We start from the raw sequence: 19152 nt of genomic DNA, 5'->3' as shown, positions 1-19152 counted from the left end.
TAGATGCTTTGTAATATAAGGGTTTGCTTTAATGTTCCAATATCAGAGAACATATTATCCCAAAGGATTCTTTGATAGTGCTTTCTTTTGTGTCTATTCTACAGATTTGTGATACTTACCATGTCTTCTGAGGCAGAGACAGAGTGATCCGCCTCCAGTCTCTGAACTCTGATGGATGGTAGACACTAGGCGCTGTGAACTCAGAGCAGCTTGGCATGCCAGGCAGACAGGCCTAAATCCAGAAAATGAAGGGTGTCATTACAATACACCCAGTCTGTGCTAAATGTTGATTAGATTGATTTATTGATGATGTGCTGTTTATCTATCACTGTGGATTGAGGAAAAAATCTTTAAGCATGATATATAGCAGACATTCTTTGCCTCAGACTAGATGCATATAAAAGATTAATTTAGGATTACAGTATTTCTGACCTTGAAGTCTGGAAGACAAGAAAGGATTAACAGTAAAGGACATTCAGTGAGATACATTCTGTACTTCCCGATTGACAGCATTTTTATGAACAAGAGAGAATAAGAGGAAATTCACGGATGGAGGACTTATTATGCTCTATTCAATTCCAAAGGCAATGCTAAACTTGGCAGATACATTGCTTCGTTATGAATATTTATGAGCCTGTTGTGATTACAAAAAGTCTTTGTTGAATCATAGGAAGATAATCTGCTTGCTGATTCAAGTATTGTCATGTATTTTCTAGTAGCAGGATGATAAAAAGTAATTGAGATAATTTCTTAGCTGAAACAAAGTGGTACATTTAAGGACTCTCATTATTTACACATTATTACCGAGGCTGTAATGGGCAAATCAATATTCATGATCATGAATGAATTATATGTTTCCTTCTCTCTCCAGAAGGACTTTGACAAGTTTCAGTCATAAACAAAGGTGTGAGTCAAGCTGCTGAAACAAAAGAGGTAGGACGTCAACCATCACTTAATGACAGTGATACAAAGGTGAATACATGTCAAGCTCTTTACCTCTTTGACAAGGTGCCAGGTGAGGCCATGATTGGTGGAGAACTCCAAGCGGACCTGTGTGTCAATGTGAGGGGACGGCTCGCGGCCACAACCCATGACCAGTGAGAACTGCAGACTGTAGGAGGCTCCAATTTGCATTGACTGGGTTTCCACATAACGAATACTTGAGCCAGGGCTGGGCTCACCAGAGAAACTGGAGTAAAACAGGGAGGAGATTATAGGTCAGATGCTGTGGAACACAACAATAGAGCCACCACATTTAGAAAATTGATGTGGTCTGAGTATTTTTCTAATTATTCTGATGGAATATGTTAGTTTTTTTTGTTTTTTTGTTAAAACTCCAAACTGAAGCCAGAACTGTAGGGGCTGCTTTCAGCAAATACTGGTTTTAGAGAAGATTACTCTTATTACACAAATTATTGTGATACATATTGCAATTGACTGCAAGGCGGAATAATGGTTAGCACTGTTGGACTGGGTGTACCTCGCCCTTACCCAGAGTGAGCTGCAATTGGCTCCAGCACCCCGCGACCCGGAAGTGGATAAGCGGTAGACGATGAAAGGTATTGAAACTAAGAACTAAAAGTATCAAACTACTTAATTATGAGCAAACCCAGTAGACTGTTAAACTGTTAAAATTAAGCGCATTCTAATACAACTGGCATAATGAAGCAATGGCTGATACATTATTTTATATTACTTATCGGACCATGTTGACTACCTGAGTGTCCAGTCATGCTGACAATAGGGTTGGACATGGCCAAGATAGAAGCCAAGACTCTGGGTAACATCTAGCACATTGCTGAAGTCCAGACTTATAGTGTTGAACAAAACAGAGGTCATGCTGATTTCATCCAGGGCCCACACATCATGACCACGGCCTGAGTGGTATGGCTGCCACCAGCGAAACTGTACTCCAAACTTCCGAGCACCAGGGGGCAGTTCAACCGACACAATCCTGTTCAAGAGAGATAAAATTGTTAAACTGAACTTTATTGACGTTTAATGGAAAGTTGTCTGTGTCTGTGTCATTGTGACAATTGCTGCATAAGAACAGTGAGTTATATTTGGTGACAGTATTCATAACACATAATATAGTTGGAATTAATCACAAAGACTGACTGAACTGTTACTCAGACTGACATAATCATATTCTGCTTTTTGTAAATAATGTACATGAGTACAATCCTAAATAGAGTCTGACACAGTGCAGATGGCGTGTATTACTCAGATCTGTAACCACAGCTTTTTCATTATTCACTTAGCTAGCCACAAAAACCTTTTTGTCTCTGTCAAGACTGATTCATGTATCATGGTGTTTTTATACATGTTTTACACATGTTGATACAGTAAGAACCTTCACCTGCACCAGATAGTTGAGTACAACGTGTCTGTATCTCACTGACCCTTGGTGGCCTTCCAAGTGCTAAAGCAGAGTGCCAAGACTTGGCATGGACAGCTGGAAGTCAGCCCACTTTGTCTTCATTACACACATAAATGGCACTTGACTCAATGGATCCCAGTGGATTATACCTCCAACACCATTAGCAGTGCAAATATGTGTGCTATTAGAGTCATGGTGTCTTCATGGAATCATAACCAGACAAGCCCATACACACACACATACACACACACTTAGCACAGCCGGTACCTTGGCTCATGGAATCCTTGGTAGGCATAATGTTGCAGGAGTGTCCAGGTAATGCCATTGTCTGATGAGTAATGCAGCAGGACGCCCTCACCTGGCTGGTCTGGAGCAGGGCAGGAGCTCAGGGTGCTACGGCTGCCCAGCCGGAGAGTGAACTGTAGGTACCTGCAGAGAATTGGAGTGAGAAATGAAAAAAAATAAAAAAAAATAAATAAATACAATTAAGTAAATGTAAGAGAATTGGAGCAGCAGTTGAGACAGACAGAAAGATAGAACAAAGAGGAAATGACACCAGAAAAGAGAAAAGGACAGGCTGATAAATTATACCCAGAAAAAGTAAGGTGACCAAGAATGTGCTCAGGAAGGAGAGTTGAGAGAGAGGGGTAAAAGGGGAGATAAACAGACAATCGTGCAGAGCAGAGAGGTGGGAGGGAGGTGGCAGGATGATGGATGAGATGATTAAGTGAATGAGGACAAAATTAGATGAGAGGAGGTGGAAGGGAAAGGAGAACAAGGCAGAGAGAGTGTGAATGAGAGTCAGATTTCATACCCATGTATTTGTGTAAACTGTACATAGTCCTACTGTAGCATGAGCTTATGTATTCATCTCGGTTTTGGCAGGCATATCATCATCTATACTAATGTAATATTTATTGTAATTTCCATCATTTGTCTCAGACTGCCAGTCACTCCCAGCTCTCTCTGTCCTTGGCTTAGCTTTGCTTTCATTAGCGGTGCAGTTTCCTCTCCCAGGCAGCTGTTCACTCAATCAGCCAGGAAACTGGCATTAAATATGGCCATCAGGTGGCACACTGAGAGTCGCAACAGGCATAATCAATCCAACACAGATGCCATATCTAATGCCATCGTTCACTCTCTATCTTTCTCTCTCACATTTTTATTCTCTGCATTCATCTCCCCTCTCATCTGTAGTCCTCACCATGAACATAATCCATCTACCAGAAAGGAGGAGAGAGTATTGACATAGGAGAAAAGTGGATAGCTGACTGGCAGAAACATTTGCAGCACCTATCAGACGTAAGGAAATGTAATGAAGGTTTTGAAGTAAAATGTATGTAACATATACAATGTCTACTGATAGCAAAATTCTTAATTGAATTTTCTTTTTATGAAAATGGTGAGCCCTCTTTACCGGTACCTCCATTACCTGGCCTGGGAACTGTCTAACGGAGCAGTGACCAAGTGCCTTCTGCTGTCCCTGTTGAAGACCAGAGCTTTGCCACTGGCGAGGACCCCGCAGCCAAAGCTGACCTCGGCCCCACGAAGAGAAGAGAAGCTGTGGTACGAGGAGAGGCGTGGACTGGAGAAACCCTCTGACAGGAAAGCCGGGAAGGTCTGGGAGGCGAGTTCACAAGCTGGACCACTGAAGCCCGGGTCACATCTGGGAGTTAGAGAGAGAGGGACAGAGGTGTAAGAGGAGATGAGTGGAGATGAGAGGAGGAGAGGGGAGGAAGATATGAGACATTAAAGAGAGTGAAGGATATAATGACAAAAAGTAGACAGAGATAATAAAACCCATTAATAAATCATAACCATAATACAATTTGATTAATTTTGAATGGTGATTGGTGCTGCAAGGCATTAGGTGGATAATGAGCAGGCTCATTTTGAAATTGAGACGCTGGATTTATTTGGTTTAATAAAAAGCAGATCCTTACTTGCAGCCTGTTCGGGAACAATGTCCTCGCCCGGAGCAGAAACGAAGACATGCTGGACCAATATACACTGAAAAGCAATAGACAAAAGGCAATAAATTACATTTTACTGCAAAAACAGTATTTCTTCATGCATGGTTGAGCTAAAATCATCTTTTTGTGAGAGAATTACAATTTGTATTATTAAAATAAGCATGCAAATATATTCTAAGGGATACAATGTAGAAGGGCAGCACGGCCGAATAGTGGGTCGCGGGTTTGGTTCCCTGGGCCTGGGGCCTTTATGTGCACAGTTTGCATGTCTCGTTTCCTCCCACCATTCAGGCATCATGTTTGGGTTAATTGGTGACTCTAAATTGTCTACAGGTCTGAGTGTGAGTGGTTGTTGGCCTCTGTCTGATGAACTGGTGACCTGTCCAGGGTGACCACGCCCTCACCCAGAGTGAGCCGGGACAGGCTCCAGCACCCCCCACAACCCGGAAATGGAGAAGTGGTTGAAAATGAATGAATGAATACAATGCAGAATCAACATTTTGCAGAAACACACAATACAAACTCTCTCTTATTACCTTATACTCTTCGTCAATACTAATGGTAATATTTATTTATTGCATATTTAAAATATTTGACAAATATTTGGCACGATTGACAATAAAAACCTTGGGTCTTTGACCATGTGATCTATATGTGCAGTTCTAACCATTGTCTATGGCCCACATGTTGCCCGATCCAGTCCCAGACTGCTTCCAGCGAAACCTTGTAGTCTCTGTCAGGGCAGCATTGGGCAGAGGGATAGAGATTCTTGTCCACCTGCAACAGTGCAACAGTGTATGTTGATGGTACAATCATAGTGAGCGAGGTAAGTATTGATGCACAGACATACAGATGTGCAGTCATACCCGCTGTAGTTGTCAGAGGAGTAAACGGTGCTGTGAGGAAGATGAGGTCCAGCACAGAGCTCAGGCAGACACTCAGTGTGAAGAAGAGACCAGGTACGACCATGGTTGGCGGAGAACTCCAGACTGACACTAGTGAAAAGGAACAGAGACAAACAAAGAACATTTAATCACAAATTTTAAGAACCCAAAGGAAGTGCCTAATCACTGAGCAACGCTAAACTCAAAGTAGGTTAAAGTCTTGATCAATGTCTGTCTCTTTACCCATTCTACTCCTTCATTAAAACCGCACTCTGTGATTGTGAATATTTTCAGCTTCAAACTTGATGATTTATGGATACACATCAATGTCAATTGAGGTCATCTTACCCTGGATGCTGCTGTGGTGACGCATTAAGCCCGTTGATTTCTTACGTGAACCACTTAGCCATTTCTTTACACTAAAATAACTGAGTGAATCTAGGATGTCTCACTTGGGGTGTGGTGATCTTCTTTATTGACTCCTTTATTGCCAATTTTTGTGATTTTCTCGAAAAAAGGGGCCTATCCCAGTTTTAAAGTGTGTCTCACCTGTTGGCAGGCTGGTAGGAGCCACAGCCTAGGTTGATGGAGAACTGAGCAACGTGTGTGTGTGTGCCAGGCAGCACAGGGAGCAGCTGCATGAAGTCCACGGCCCATACATGTCGGTTGGCACCTCCATGAGACCTCTGCTCCAGGCAGAACTGGGTGACTGGTGTTTGCAACTCAGTGGGCAGCGCCACTGATACAACAGCCGGAGTCTGAGAGAGGAGAAATGATTAATCGAGTGAAATTATCAGATCAGAGGGAAGATGCCAAATGGAGATGGTATTATCGTTTTTATGATTTTATTATTTATGACCTTCATGTTATTTACTCATGAATTGAACAATGGCTTGGGCCAAAATGTCAGTAAACAACAACAATTTCACGCTCACAAACACAAACAGCTTGAAACAATGCAGTTCACCATAATGTAAGAAAATATCTGCTACATACTTACATATTAGTAAATAAATAGTTTTAGCTCTCATAGATATATATCAGACATCAAGTCTGTCAAGTCAGTCACAAGGACACAGGTCTTGGACTTGGTGAAGCATAATGAGAAACTGAATGATGGCATGAATGTTCAGACATACTTGTGACACAGCTAAGCGTTTTGAATTTTTTGAGTTTCAATTTTCTCACGCTTCACTTCAGGATTTCAGTTAAAAAAAAAAAATTAAATAAGTGCTGCATAAAGCATCCTCCAAAATAAAATGATGATGTCACAGGGAAAGTTAGAAAATAACATGGAGGGATAGCTGCACTAGAAATGGAAAATGACAATGGTATTAACAGCTGTTTACTGGCACTTTAAGTTAATTCACGAAAAGGTTTGTGTGAGAGTACACATTTTTGCGTGTGAAAATGTTGTGTACATCTCACCCTGTATGAATAGTAAGGAAGGGTGTCGAGTGCCACACGTTCCCTCCTGCCTTCAGACCTCCCAAACAGAATCACATTGTTCTCATGGGACTCTCCTGGATCACAGCTGCCGCCACCTTAATGTAAACACACCTTACAATGTTAATGAAATGTAATAGACATGATGAGCACACCTCAAAGGGGAAAGACCATGACACAGCAATGTATTAACTCAAGTTAAGATAATGTTTCTTACTTTTTCTTGACGCACATCAATCACAAAGTATAACGGAGGGGGGATTTCCATACCCATGGTAAAGTAGAAGCGAAGGTTTCCATAAGATGTGGTGTCGAGGTAGGGGGTGCACATCCGCCTCCGGCCCTCTCTTTCAAAAACTAGGGCTGAGCCCGACTCAATTTCTCCACACTGAGTGCCATAGGTGGCCCCCTCTATGTCCCAGCTGCATACAAAATACAGAAAGGCAAGGCTGGTTAAGAAAATAAGCTTCAGAAACCACTGTATGTAAGTCAATGATGTAATGGTGCAAATAAAAACTTCAGCACATTTTCATTATGACACAAATATTCATTATTTAGCATTCTTGTTTTGAATGTTTAAACTGGAGCAATTCTTACATGGTTTATATTTTTACAAGTACAAGTTTATAAATGATCTCAGTACCTTTGTAATTTAAATCTTTAATTTGAGTTAAAGGTTGTTTTAAAGAGTCAGAAACAATCTTTTGGATTACTTTGCAACATTTACAGCAATATTTATTCATGTGCACTCCCGCTGTTACACAAACCAAATAAAATAATGGAATAAGCCAGTATTTTAAGAGCCTTAATGAGTCCACATAAAGAGGGGATTTGCAGTCATGTTGTGGGATGTATTACTCTCAAAACCACTCGTATAACTCATTAGTAGCATGAGAGGTAACAGTAAATACAACATTTAATTCTTAATACTAAGAACATAAATTGGGAATTTAATGTATGGTCACATGTATGTTGTAAAATTAAGCAAACACGGTGCAACACATGGATTGACTGACATAACAGTATAGTTCACAGCAACAAAGTCACAGGACACCAATGCTTATGCTTACAGACTGACTATTTTAGGCAACATCTCACTCAGTGTATGACTGAAGTCAGGAAACAGTCGCCGTGATTCATACCTTGCCAATCAACGAACACTGATTGCTATGAATCTTGAATAAGTCACCTGGAAGAGGACTTTCATATGACGAACACACACACACACACACATATATGCAGGCACACACTTCTGCACAGTGGAGAGAGGATCCTCATTAGCACTGACAGCAGTTAGCTCAGTGTGTCAGCCCTCTCCCGCGCTCCTCTGCCTTTCCTCATTCTCTGTCTCGCGTTTCCCTTTCCTGCTCACCCTTTGTGCTCTCTGTCATGTGGTGTAAAGGCTGGTGTGTCTGTGTCACAGCCGGTGTTGGGTTAAAAGACATAGTGGAGTGTGGCATCAACAGAAAAACTTTCCCTGCCTACTTTGCACACGTGTCAGTACATTACGCCTGAAGGATGAAAGCAAACGTGTCGAGCCCCATTCTACCATGCTGGCACTCTGCATGAAGGTACGAGGGTGCAGGAACACACTCTTGTTTCAGGGTCTTCTCATTATTGTAAAAATGCACTGACAGACCTGGTGCATGAGGCCTGTTAATGACTGTCTGACAGCAAACACTATCTATCACCTCTGTATTCGCTCTCTACTTTTCCCTGAGCTTTTCATAGTGTTTCCGAGTTCTTCCTAGCTCCCTACTATCCTGTATGTGTCTTTTTAGTGTGTGTTTGACTGCATGTGTGTGGCTCACTCTAAACAGATGGACAGCTGTCTCTGTGGCAGTCAGAGGCATGACCCTTTCCTGTGTAAGCTTGACTGAAACTTGTTCCACACGCTGAATGTTGTATGCTTGATAAATAACAAATGACAGGTGTCAAAGCACATGCATAGGTAACCACAGAGAGAAATATCAGAGCTAAATACCCTCCTGTGTTTTTCCAGCTAATATTTAACCAATATTATTTAGACTGCTTCCCATGATTTAGCTCTGTAATATATTTTGTTCATTTACGCATTATAATGAAAGACTATTGCCTAACGCCTGGAAACCATATTTAGCTTGGCAATCATCGCACCGCATTTTATTGTGCACTTATTAAGAACTTTTTAATGTTCTGCTGAAATACTTATTTCAAAATCAACTTTTTCAATTACTTCAGAAAAATGTAAATCATATGTTTCGGACCAGTCCATGGGAAATGACAAAAACAAAAACAAAACATGGCCATTATTGTGACTTACTTTGATGGTGGGCTCTCAAAGTCTTCCTCCCAGTAGCTTCTTCCCTCTTCCCTGTGCAGATCAATGTCTCTGGTGGAGGCGAAGCTGTGGCCACCTCCGTCACCGCCATGGAAATACAGAGCATTGCCCTCAGACTGACAGGCATGCTGGCCAGTGAGAACAAAGGAGTTAATGCATGCAACTTATTGTTGTTGAAATGATAAAACAACACAACCAAATTTAGATCAGGTTGGCATAAATCCATAGCCGCATTCATAGGCAATTAATAATGTGAGGTTTTGGTTGCTAATGCGTCAAGATAAGCTACTTAAAATTCTAATTTAACTGATAATCATGTAGTTTAGAACACTGCATGTTGGAATTTCTGCCACATTTCTAACCACAGTGCTACCTTAATGGTAGCTCCAGGGAAGAAGAGCCAGTTTGCTGTGTCTGGGGGATCCAGATTGTCCTCCATGAGTGGGGCTCTATGAGCTGCATTGACTAGCAGTACATTGTCTAGCCCCCAGCAGGACTCGTAGCCTTCAGGGCCTTGGGGGGCTTCCTGAGACCAGCGCAGACGAACACCATCAGCTCTGGAGGGGTGTGGCAGGGAAAGAAGGTGGATGACGGTGCTGCTGTTGGTTGGGGCTCTACGGAAGGAAAACATAGGTATTGGTGAGTGTGTGGTGCCTGTGTTTCTGTAATTAACATGAAAATTAAGCTTATTAATCATTACCAAATTGGCCAAACACAGACACTGCATTCCCCCATGATGGAGTGACAGTGAGTTTATAAGGAAAGCATAACATGCACTAACAAAGAGCAAAGTATTTTAGTTGGACACTATCATTACATGATGCCTGTGTAAGAGAGACATTGATAAGGACGAGGTAAAAGGATGGAAAATATGGGGTTCATTCAGATACCGACAGGAGAGGATGACAAATTGAGAAGAGGAGGTGTGAAGAAGGAAAAAAACACAGGGTGGGTGTTCATAACAGATGGAAGGACTGTGGGATGGGTAAGGATGACGAGGAGATAGAGACCTGATCTTCTCCAGCGTAATCCAGTCATCTGAGGTGTTGATGTTACCACTTAGGCTGTATGATACAGTGATGCTTGGGTCTGAGTAACTGAACCGACAGGAACCTGAACCTGGGGAATACAAACACACAAAGAGGACAGACTTACACTGTATGGCTGTTACAACAGCTAAATAGTATGTCAGCTGGTTTCCTTTTTTCCATCAGTTGAATTTCATCAGCAGGGCAATGATCCTTTGTATGCCCCAAGGAGCAGCCAGGCACAGCATGGTGACTTCTTCTGACTGATTGCTCCCATACTCCCTCCCTTAGTGAAGTGGAAAATTGTATCGAAATGGTGTCATGGCGAAACTAAGTGATCAGCAGCTTAACCAGGCTGAGAGAAGTAGAAGTCGATATGGAAGGGGTAGGGCAGAGGTGATCAAGGAGTGCTGATGTAAGACCACAGACTTTATAGACAGCTACAACTAAATACTGTACAGTTTTTCATTGTATGAGGGAATATTCTTGTGCATTTAAAGAGGTCTTGCACAATATATGAGTTTTTTTTTAAGTGCTATGGAAGCAAGCTGGATCAAATGTTCTTCATGGAGGAAGCAGGCAACCCCCCCCCTCCTTATTAATGACTTGCAAAGTCCAGCCAGACTGAATGGGAGAACAAAGAAAAGGACAGGGAAAGAAAAGGAGAGAGGGTTCAGAGAAAAGGAGAGGGGTTGTTGATACAGAATGTACTTCTGTTTCCACCCAGTCGCTTCCCCATGAGAACTGGCAGATGCTTGTAATGGACATGAAAAATACAACACCTCTAAAAACTCTGCCATGGCCTTCTGGGTGTCTTTCTAGAATACTGTAAATCATTTATTATTGTGATAGGAAAATTGGGGAGAGAGAGAGAGAGAGTGAAACTGAAGCATCCTGTGTACCAGTTGGCTTCCTGACATAAAACAGGCCAAGGGATGCTTGTTTCCTGTGGAATACAAAGGCATCTGTTGTGCTGGCTGGCTAAGACAGTTGCATTTGCGGCTAATAAGTTTTAACAATGTTAAAAGCATCTCATATAGACGTCTGTTATACAAAATCGGCCTTGATGTAGTTATTGTATTGTATTACAGTTCATGTGGAGATTTAAAACTCACCCAGAGCAAACTGCAGGACTGAGGCTGTGCTGGTGTTGAGAAGAACAGTGGTCTGAGGGAGAGACACAGGGCAGTTTAGGATGTCACAAATAAATGATCAAATATACATTAAGTTTAAGGCAATTGGCTAGCGTCAGCTAAAAATCTGGGGGAAAGAATGTCCACTGTGATTAATAGTACAGTTATTGTACAAGTGTTGTTAAGAGAACACAAAGTGTTAAACATTGACTCACTGATGTTTTCCAATTGACATAATCTGTTCCAACTGTAACCTCATCTAATAACGATGTCAAGTGCTTTCGACCTTGCTGGAGACATCTCTATATCACTGTGGGTGTCAGGACAGCCACCAGCGGAGAGTAGAACAATAGTATTTAACTCTTAAATGGCAAGTTGGTCAAGCACTAACTCTGTGTCTCAGCAACATGATGAAAATGTAAATGTAAATGTGCATTATATTCTTTGGCATGTCTGTTGCTGTGTGTGAGGGAGCGAGTGTGTGCAAGAGAAACATGTATACGCTGTGTGTGCATTTGAATGTTGTGTCCTTTGTTTATGGGAAAATCTGTGTGTAAACAATTCTGTGTTTCTGGATGTGCATGCTTGTTGCACTTTACAGATGAGAGCCAGGAAACAGCATCAAACATTTGGAATTGCGACAGACAAAGCAAATATTTATCAGAAAAGTAAATAGAATCATGAGGCACTAAGCACTTCTCTGTAGGTCACTGTGGGATTTATCTCCTACAGCACAATAAACAGTTCAACTTTATAGAGATAGAAAGAATTGGTTATCTATCTGTCTATCTACTTCACCATAACATAATCAACATGTGATATCTTGTCCTGCCGTTCCACATTGTTCTGCTATCACTTTCAAATATAGCATCATCCCTGGTTTTCAACAACTTCTGTGTCTTGTAGTGACATGAAGAGTTAGTTTCAGCTAAAACTGTTGAAGCAAAAACTCATAAATGCCAAACTGGTCCACATAAATCTTCAGTTCTAAAGTTGGCTGATGACTCAGTGGAAGCTGTCTGCTATAAACTACGTGCACCTTTTTTCAACTTGCTGACACAAAGTCAGTATGCTCAGTGTTTTTAGTACAAGCATGGTGCCTCAGACGAGTTTCGAAAGTTTCTAAACGCGATCTTTGTTTGACAGTACCAATGATGTTTTTAATTAGGAATGAAATAAAACCATGGAAGGGATCACAAGAAGAACAAAACCACAGACAGATATCACTTCCTTGGTGAGAAGATGTGTGGTTACATGTGGCATACTATCATTTAAAGTAGTTGTGGTTGTGGGCACTCAGTGGTTAGTTTGAACATATGGTTGATGGGCCATAAAATGAGCAGTGGCCACTGTGTGGTCAAATACAGCAGTTACCAGCTCTCTTTCTCCAAAGGGCTCACAGAAAGTGACTGCTCTGCCATGCATCAGTATACCACACTGCTCTCCCACATCACAGTTACTGCACGCAGACCTGACATGAGAGAGAGAAAAAAAAAAGGCAATATTAAATTATAACAACAGCAAGATGCATCGAGGTACAATTCTGAGGAAGTGACCCCCCCCCCCCTCCACAGATTACAGGAGGGGTCATAACCTTTTAACCTACCAGATGCTGGGGTCCAGCTCTCCTTGGAGGTTGGAGTCAAAGTCATCACGCAACACAGTGTGTTTTCCATGGAGCTCCACTGTACACACACATACACCACATGCTAATAGTTAGACACAATCTGTGAGATAACACATCTTTTAATTCTCTCAATAATGGTTGTGATTATAGTATTGGAAAATAAATAACAGCATAAAATGAAGTGTGCACTCACCCAGACTAGGTCTTAATGGGGACTCAGTTGGAGCTAAAAACACAGAAAAAGAGAGTAAAAATTTTGAGTTGGAAAACATCTTAAATAGTGTGATGTCTAAAGTTACACCTTGATCTTCCTAAAAGACTGGTACTGTTCATGGACAGACTGAAAGCTGTATAAGTTAGCATGTTAATATGTGAACAAAAGGAAATGTACAAATCACTGAGACTTGTCATATCTGTGTAGTTTGGGATTTTAAATTGTGTGCATATATTAAATGTTATTAGTAACTGCAGGGACATGGTCCCCTTCTTAAATTATCTCTGAATGAAAAAAAAAAAAAAACTTTCCCAGTGTCCTGGCCGGTCACATCTGCAGTCTCCTGGCTGGCGATGTTAATTCCTTTCAGTAATGAAAGACTGGGCGGCCATGATTAACGGTTCAATGCCAATTAACTGCCATCCTCCCCACGGGCGTCTGTGCGCTGTAATCTGTGGCCACTGCTTAGCTAACACACTCAACCATCAATCTCTCCCAGGGGATACAGAGCTCTGAGGCGAAGGAGGGGGTGCTACGACTAAATTAATCAAACATGAGTATCAAAAGCAAAACACTGGCCTCACTTTCTAGCTAAATTACTAAAAACACTTTGTAGAATACGGTCTGCTACCACATTTTATCAAGCTGCCACTCGTTTTTTTGGTTAAAACGATGGAGTAGGGAGAGGAAAGTGAGTTTTTGGGGTAATAAATCAAACTGATATATTAGTTTTGAGGAAACAATTTATTACCTGGTGCACATTACACTGGTAAGAGAAACATGAATGGTGTAAAAAATTACCCCAATGGGACTGATGCCATGAACTACACTCGTATGCTGTGATTCTCAAACACTGTAACTTTCCTGTGATATTTCAGATTTGGCCCTTGAAAACAGAACTTGAGTAAAAGTTCAGAAAACTGTTGTTTTCTTACAAATTGCATTTCAATAGAATATAGTTCTAATCCAAAGTTGAACTGTTTTACGACCAGTCACTTTTGAGCAGCACAGTGGCTTTGACTTTAGTGATCATTGAGCTTCACTCTTTCTGTGGTAGGTGAGGTGTTATTCAGTAAGCCTTACTCCACATTGAAGAGAAGGATAATCTGTCAAAGTATTCTCCATCCAGGTTGAGCCTGTCCACCTGATAAGACACACTCGGATAACACAGTGGGGACTCATTTCAAAGTTTCAGTTTGAGTTACTTAAGACTTTCTTTGAAACCTTACAGCAGTTTGAAAGTTTTCTTCTTAGAGAGAGCTTACATTTGAGAGAGCCCCCCCAACACTACCCTCATAGACAACAGCATATGAATAAGGGGAATTATCAAAGAAGTTCTTTTTACTATCGTAATGGCTCCCCAAATGCCATTACTTGAAGCGCAAGCTGCAATTTCATTAGCTGCTCTTGCTTTTTCACAATGGATCCAAATTCTGGGCTCTTAGAAATGGATTTACTATTCAAAGACGAGTAGCAAAGTTTCTTGCTGACTATAGAATTTGAAGTCTTAGTGGTGTGTATGACAGTGCAGAGTGGTTCAGACTGTAGCTGCTGCTCTGGTGGACCCTGACGCTCAACTCCATGGCTGTGGCTCAGGCTCGAAGACGAAGCCCATTAAAAGCAGATCAAAGGGCCTCCCTCTCCATCTCGCTTGCACTCTGCCTTCCTCCCCCTTTAATCCTCCAATGTTTGCTGATTCAAAACATCAGTCCCGGCGTGTGTAACTGTCTGCTGCCTTGTGGTTTATTCCTATATGAAATGGCACATACAGTTATGAGCAGAGTTTACATGAGTATGAACATGTATTCATTTGACAAATTTGAAATGAAAAAAGCTTGTTTTAAGACTCTATTCCTGGTTATCCACCACCTCAGACAGACAAAGAACAACAAATGCGTGGTTGACATTTTGTTTTCTACACTCCTCTCCCATCTCTCTCTTAAACAAACCCTTCAAAATCACTCTCAGTCATCCTACTGAGGCCATTTGGCTGGAGGAAGGCCTGGAAGAATTTTTTGGGTGGATAATCCCTTCAAGCTTCCAAAAAGACCTCATTTACAGTTTTCTTTTTCCATGCTTCATCACACTCTCCCGCCGTCTCTCTCACTTCCCTTCTATCACAATCTCTCCCTGCTGCCCACCCCTACATCCACACCCATTCTGTCTCTCCCTGCCTAACCCTCTGCGCATCAGGAGCAGACACTGGCGCTTATTTCACTTGGATTAATCCCCTCTCACTTTCTTAAAGACTTCAATTACTGCCTCCTCTATTAGCGGCTCATCTCTGCTAATGCCTGTATCTCCCTGGCCAGGGCTTACACGCACAAGCATAGAGAGACACACACACACACACACACATGTGCACACATGCACACACAGATGGCTTTGCCTTCCACTGATGACCCAACCCTATTTGCTATTTCTCTACTATGCACACACGCACACACACACACACACACACACACACACAGAAATGCATAAATATACATAGAGGGCCAAGGAAAAGGAGGGGGGTTTTAGTGAACGACACTGGGACGGAAATCAGTTGGATGCCGCAGAGTAGGGCTGGGGTAATATGAGGGGGGACTAAATGAGCATAAGCTTTGGCAAACTCAGACATCTTAGCACAAAGAGTGCAGGGCACAAGTCATGTTAAATCTTCTCCCCGTCTTCTCCCGATGTCCCAGCTCTAATCTTCTCTCTCTACTCCGTCTTTACTCACCCTGTAAAATGTCCCCACTCTTCCAATCTACCTTGCTTTCCTCTCCTTTGCTCTTTTTCTCTTCATCCGTTTCACATCCTTGATTAAATGAAATGTGTTTAAAGCTGTTTTACTGTCATCTAACTGATGCTTGTCATAACAATTACTGATTCACCAAGATACGAGATAATGTTGATTTTTTTTTTTTTTCTTTTACATGACTTAAGAAAGTTGGTACTTCAAGGTCAGTCTTCAACCAGTCCACTCCACTGAGTAAAAAGCAGGATGGCCGAATGTGGGCTTCAATTGGCTTGAGTGACCCAAGAAGCCAGCGAAGATATAAGATTGACTATTATATCCAATTTCCAGCTCACCTTTTCTAGCTGTGTTTTGAAGTAAATGTTGCATCCTAGTTAAAAGGACATGTTTTTCTTCTAACCAGTGAGAATTCACCAGCCAAGCCAAGTGTCTCAAAACATGCAGACATGCTTATATAGCACACAGCATTTGTTTTTCTGTGTTTATCTCTCAGGTAAACATCTTCTTGCTGTCAGTGAGTTAAAGAGGGGAGAAAGACATCACCTCATCACCTTATCATCTCAGTTGTTGTTTAGAATGGGAGATCATTCAAACAAATTTGCATAAACAAGTGTGAAAGAGCAACATTTTACAAATCAAAGATCACAAATAAAGACTGGGAAAAGAGACGGGAATTAAGAAGGGAAAATATGAGATGTCGGAATGTGAGAGGGGAAGAGCTATAGACAACCAAAGTCTCAAGGTTTCTTGCTGATAAGTGGTGAGGGATGGCATGAGGGCTGGCGTTGAGCCAGGGAAACAGGCTGGCTGGCAGACTGGGAGGGTGGCGTGGAGGTGGGAGAGGGGAGGCCACCCGTTCCTCCTCTGTTGCGCTGTGATCAGGCAGCCCTCAGGGAGCAGTGGCCTCTTTGAGTTATATGTCCCTTTAATAATCCATCTGGGGTGCCGTGCACTCGGCCAGACCCATAAAGACCTGATTTATTCCCTTGCTGGAAATGAGGGGAACTGGCGATGCTGGGCAGAAAGCTGGGACTGCTGGCCCTGCTGTCCAGAGATAGAGCTGATGGATGACCTGCTGCGCCATTCAACACCCACAACCGCTCCACGCTTTAGGACTGCGCATTTCTCCTTATTATACAGCTTGACTTCTCTCATCTGGGCTTATTAAGTCTTTTTATGGGTGCTCAAGAGGAGCAAAAATGTACTTCTGTGTCTTTCTACTTGTCTGCGCTTACACTTGCAATCATTTGATGTTTTTTTGTTTCCTTGTTTGTTTTACTAATATAATATCACTGAATTATGCTTTAAAACATCTAAAAAAAAAGCTGTCTAAACAGTCTGTTGGTGTCATAAAATACTCTGTTGTGCTTTAGAATATGTTAATAAGCAGCAACTCATCAGTTTTGTCGTTTAATCTACAAATATCAACAATGTTTGCGTTTGCGTTGAAGAAATAGGTTGTCGATCAAAAGAAACTAAAAGGCGAGCTCTAGGGATAAAATGATGGCAGGATGAAGAGATGATTTGGAAAGGTGTGCTGGCCGAGCAGAAAGGACACGTGAGAGCTCAGGGAAAAGCAGTGTGTTTGGAACCAGGCATATATGGGCACTGCTGGAGACACATACAATCTTACAGCTGTCGCCAATGTCTCAGCAGGTATGTTAGAGGCACTAGAGTGGAAATATTAGAAACAAACCCCTGTCTTGGTGAAGGGAGATAGAGTATTGCGTGCCAGGTTTTCCACAGCAAGTTCAAGACTTAAAACTCTTCTTTCTGTATCATTAAATCGCCTATTTACATTAGAATTGAACTGAGTGAATTTCTCTCTCTCAGATTCTGACCTCAAATGTTACTTTCTTTCTCTAGCTCCCTGACTAATCTTATCGTTTGTTCTTAAAGTCTTCACCCGGGCTGATCACCCCTGATTGCCTTCTTATTTGAGTAGACTGCCGACTGTTTCTCTCCCTCCATCCGTTCCTTTCTCTATTCCTTCTTCCTTTCCTCTCCTCCATGGATCATAACCCTGCTTTAGATAGCTTTCATTTCTTCAGCTCTTCAAAGCTTGAGTCTTAAGTATATGAACTTCTGAAGTGGTTTGAGCTGGCCCTGTATCCATTATTCTACTTTGAATGCTAAGTTTAGATTTGAAGTAACTTTGCCCAGAGCAGTCTGCACTCTCTTTGCCACTCTGCAGCTGAATTTGGGACTGTAGCCTATTTGATCCTGCTAGAAGGAAACAGCTACAGGCCTCTGACTCACCCGCTGGTAAGTCTGCCTTTGTTGAGAAAACTAAGGCAATAAATGTAATTTATGGGTGGTTTCTCACTTTACCATTTTTGTTTCATTTTCAACTTTATTAGTTCTTTACTTGTCACATTAACGTAGTGGCTGAATCACAAGACAGTTTAGTAGTAGCAGTTCACAAAAAGTTCCACAGCACATGTTTCAGGATATGCTAATTTTTTTTTGAAGATGCAGGTTTTGGTTTGGAAGGAAGATGGTGACTTTGACCAGCACTGTAAAGAAAATTAAGCTTATTGGAAAATCCACAAGGATCCAGAAGTGATCAGAGGCGTTTCTCTTTCTGTCCCTTCCTTTCCATCATCCCTCCTCGCTCTCCTTTTGCCTTCTGTTGCCTGCGGCATATTCAGTTCTCATTTGTAATTCAGATTTCCTGGCACAGTTCGGCAAGAGAAAGAGTGTTGGGTTATTGGCCTTCAAAGGAATTAGCCTACAACAAGGTCAACCATACACTCACATCTAATCTTTTCTTTCCCAGCTTTTTTGTTTAATGATGCTTGATTACCACATCACCTCTGCACAGTACTCACATCCGCTGCAAATAACGACCTTCAAGTTTTTCCATCAACACTGTCGCTTCATCCCACCTATTTTGTCCATTTCTGTCCACCCATCTCACCTTCAAACTGCTGTTTCTGAAATGGTAATTCAAGGTAATTCTTCATATTTCCCTCCCTATCATGTCCCTCATCACAATAACCATTCTCTATCCGCCATACTTGTAAATTCACGTTTCCTACAGAATACCATTTTTCTGTGCACTCCCATTCACAACTTGTGTCTTCCAAGGCCTCATGAGGTCCAAATCTTTTCCTTCCAGCTTTTCTGCTGTGAGTAGTTGTGTGTTAGTGTGATATTGCAGCGCCTTGGCAATGAACAACTAAGTGACTGTTGTTGGCTGGAGATAGTTCATGAGCAGAGGGAAGAGACTCCGGCAGTGTGTCAGTGGTGGTGAGAGGATGAGGTCTCGGGCAATGAGACAGAGGAGAGAAGCCTTGTTGCTAACTCTCTGTCACTCATCAAGGCCTGACTCAGGGCTCTGTGCCCCATCTTTTCCGAGTGGCATGGAGCCATCAAGTTGAGCACTCTGCTTGGCATGTAACTGT

At 41.9% G+C, this 19152-nt stretch overlaps 1 protein-coding gene across 2 annotated transcripts in view; it reads right to left on the bottom strand.

Moving 5' to 3' along the window:
- reln (reelin) overlaps positions 1 to 19152 on the bottom strand; it is an 87748-nt gene that overhangs the window by 21728 nt on the left and 46868 nt on the right. For both annotated transcript variants that reach the window (XM_029522708.1, XM_029522707.1), the window contains exons 5-22: positions 12985 to 13017; positions 12771 to 12849; positions 12539 to 12635; positions 11147 to 11198; positions 10014 to 10122; positions 9377 to 9617; positions 8986 to 9131; positions 6954 to 7105; positions 6666 to 6781; positions 5787 to 5995; positions 5220 to 5348; positions 5021 to 5130; positions 4324 to 4390; positions 3813 to 4046; positions 2648 to 2809; positions 1718 to 1954; positions 997 to 1189; positions 120 to 232 (exon numbers count right to left, since the gene is read on the bottom strand). In XM_029522708.1, coding sequence (XP_029378568.1) covers positions 120 to 232; positions 997 to 1189; positions 1718 to 1954; positions 2648 to 2809; positions 3813 to 4046; positions 4324 to 4390; positions 5021 to 5130; positions 5220 to 5348; positions 5787 to 5995; positions 6666 to 6781; positions 6954 to 7105; positions 8986 to 9131; positions 9377 to 9617; positions 10014 to 10122; positions 11147 to 11198; positions 12539 to 12635; positions 12771 to 12849; positions 12985 to 13017 — 2479 coding nt within the window. The remainder of the gene's footprint in view (positions 1 to 119; positions 233 to 996; positions 1190 to 1717; positions 1955 to 2647; positions 2810 to 3812; positions 4047 to 4323; positions 4391 to 5020; positions 5131 to 5219; positions 5349 to 5786; positions 5996 to 6665; positions 6782 to 6953; positions 7106 to 8985; positions 9132 to 9376; positions 9618 to 10013; positions 10123 to 11146; positions 11199 to 12538; positions 12636 to 12770; positions 12850 to 12984; positions 13018 to 19152) is intronic.

Source organism: Echeneis naucrates, chromosome 16, assembly GCF_900963305.1.
Source record: "Echeneis naucrates chromosome 16, fEcheNa1.1, whole genome shotgun sequence".
Lineage (NCBI taxonomy): Eukaryota > Metazoa > Chordata > Actinopteri > Carangiformes > Echeneidae > Echeneis > Echeneis naucrates.
Note: the sequence above shows the minus strand (reverse complement) of the source record. Positions and strands in the feature narration are given on the sequence as shown.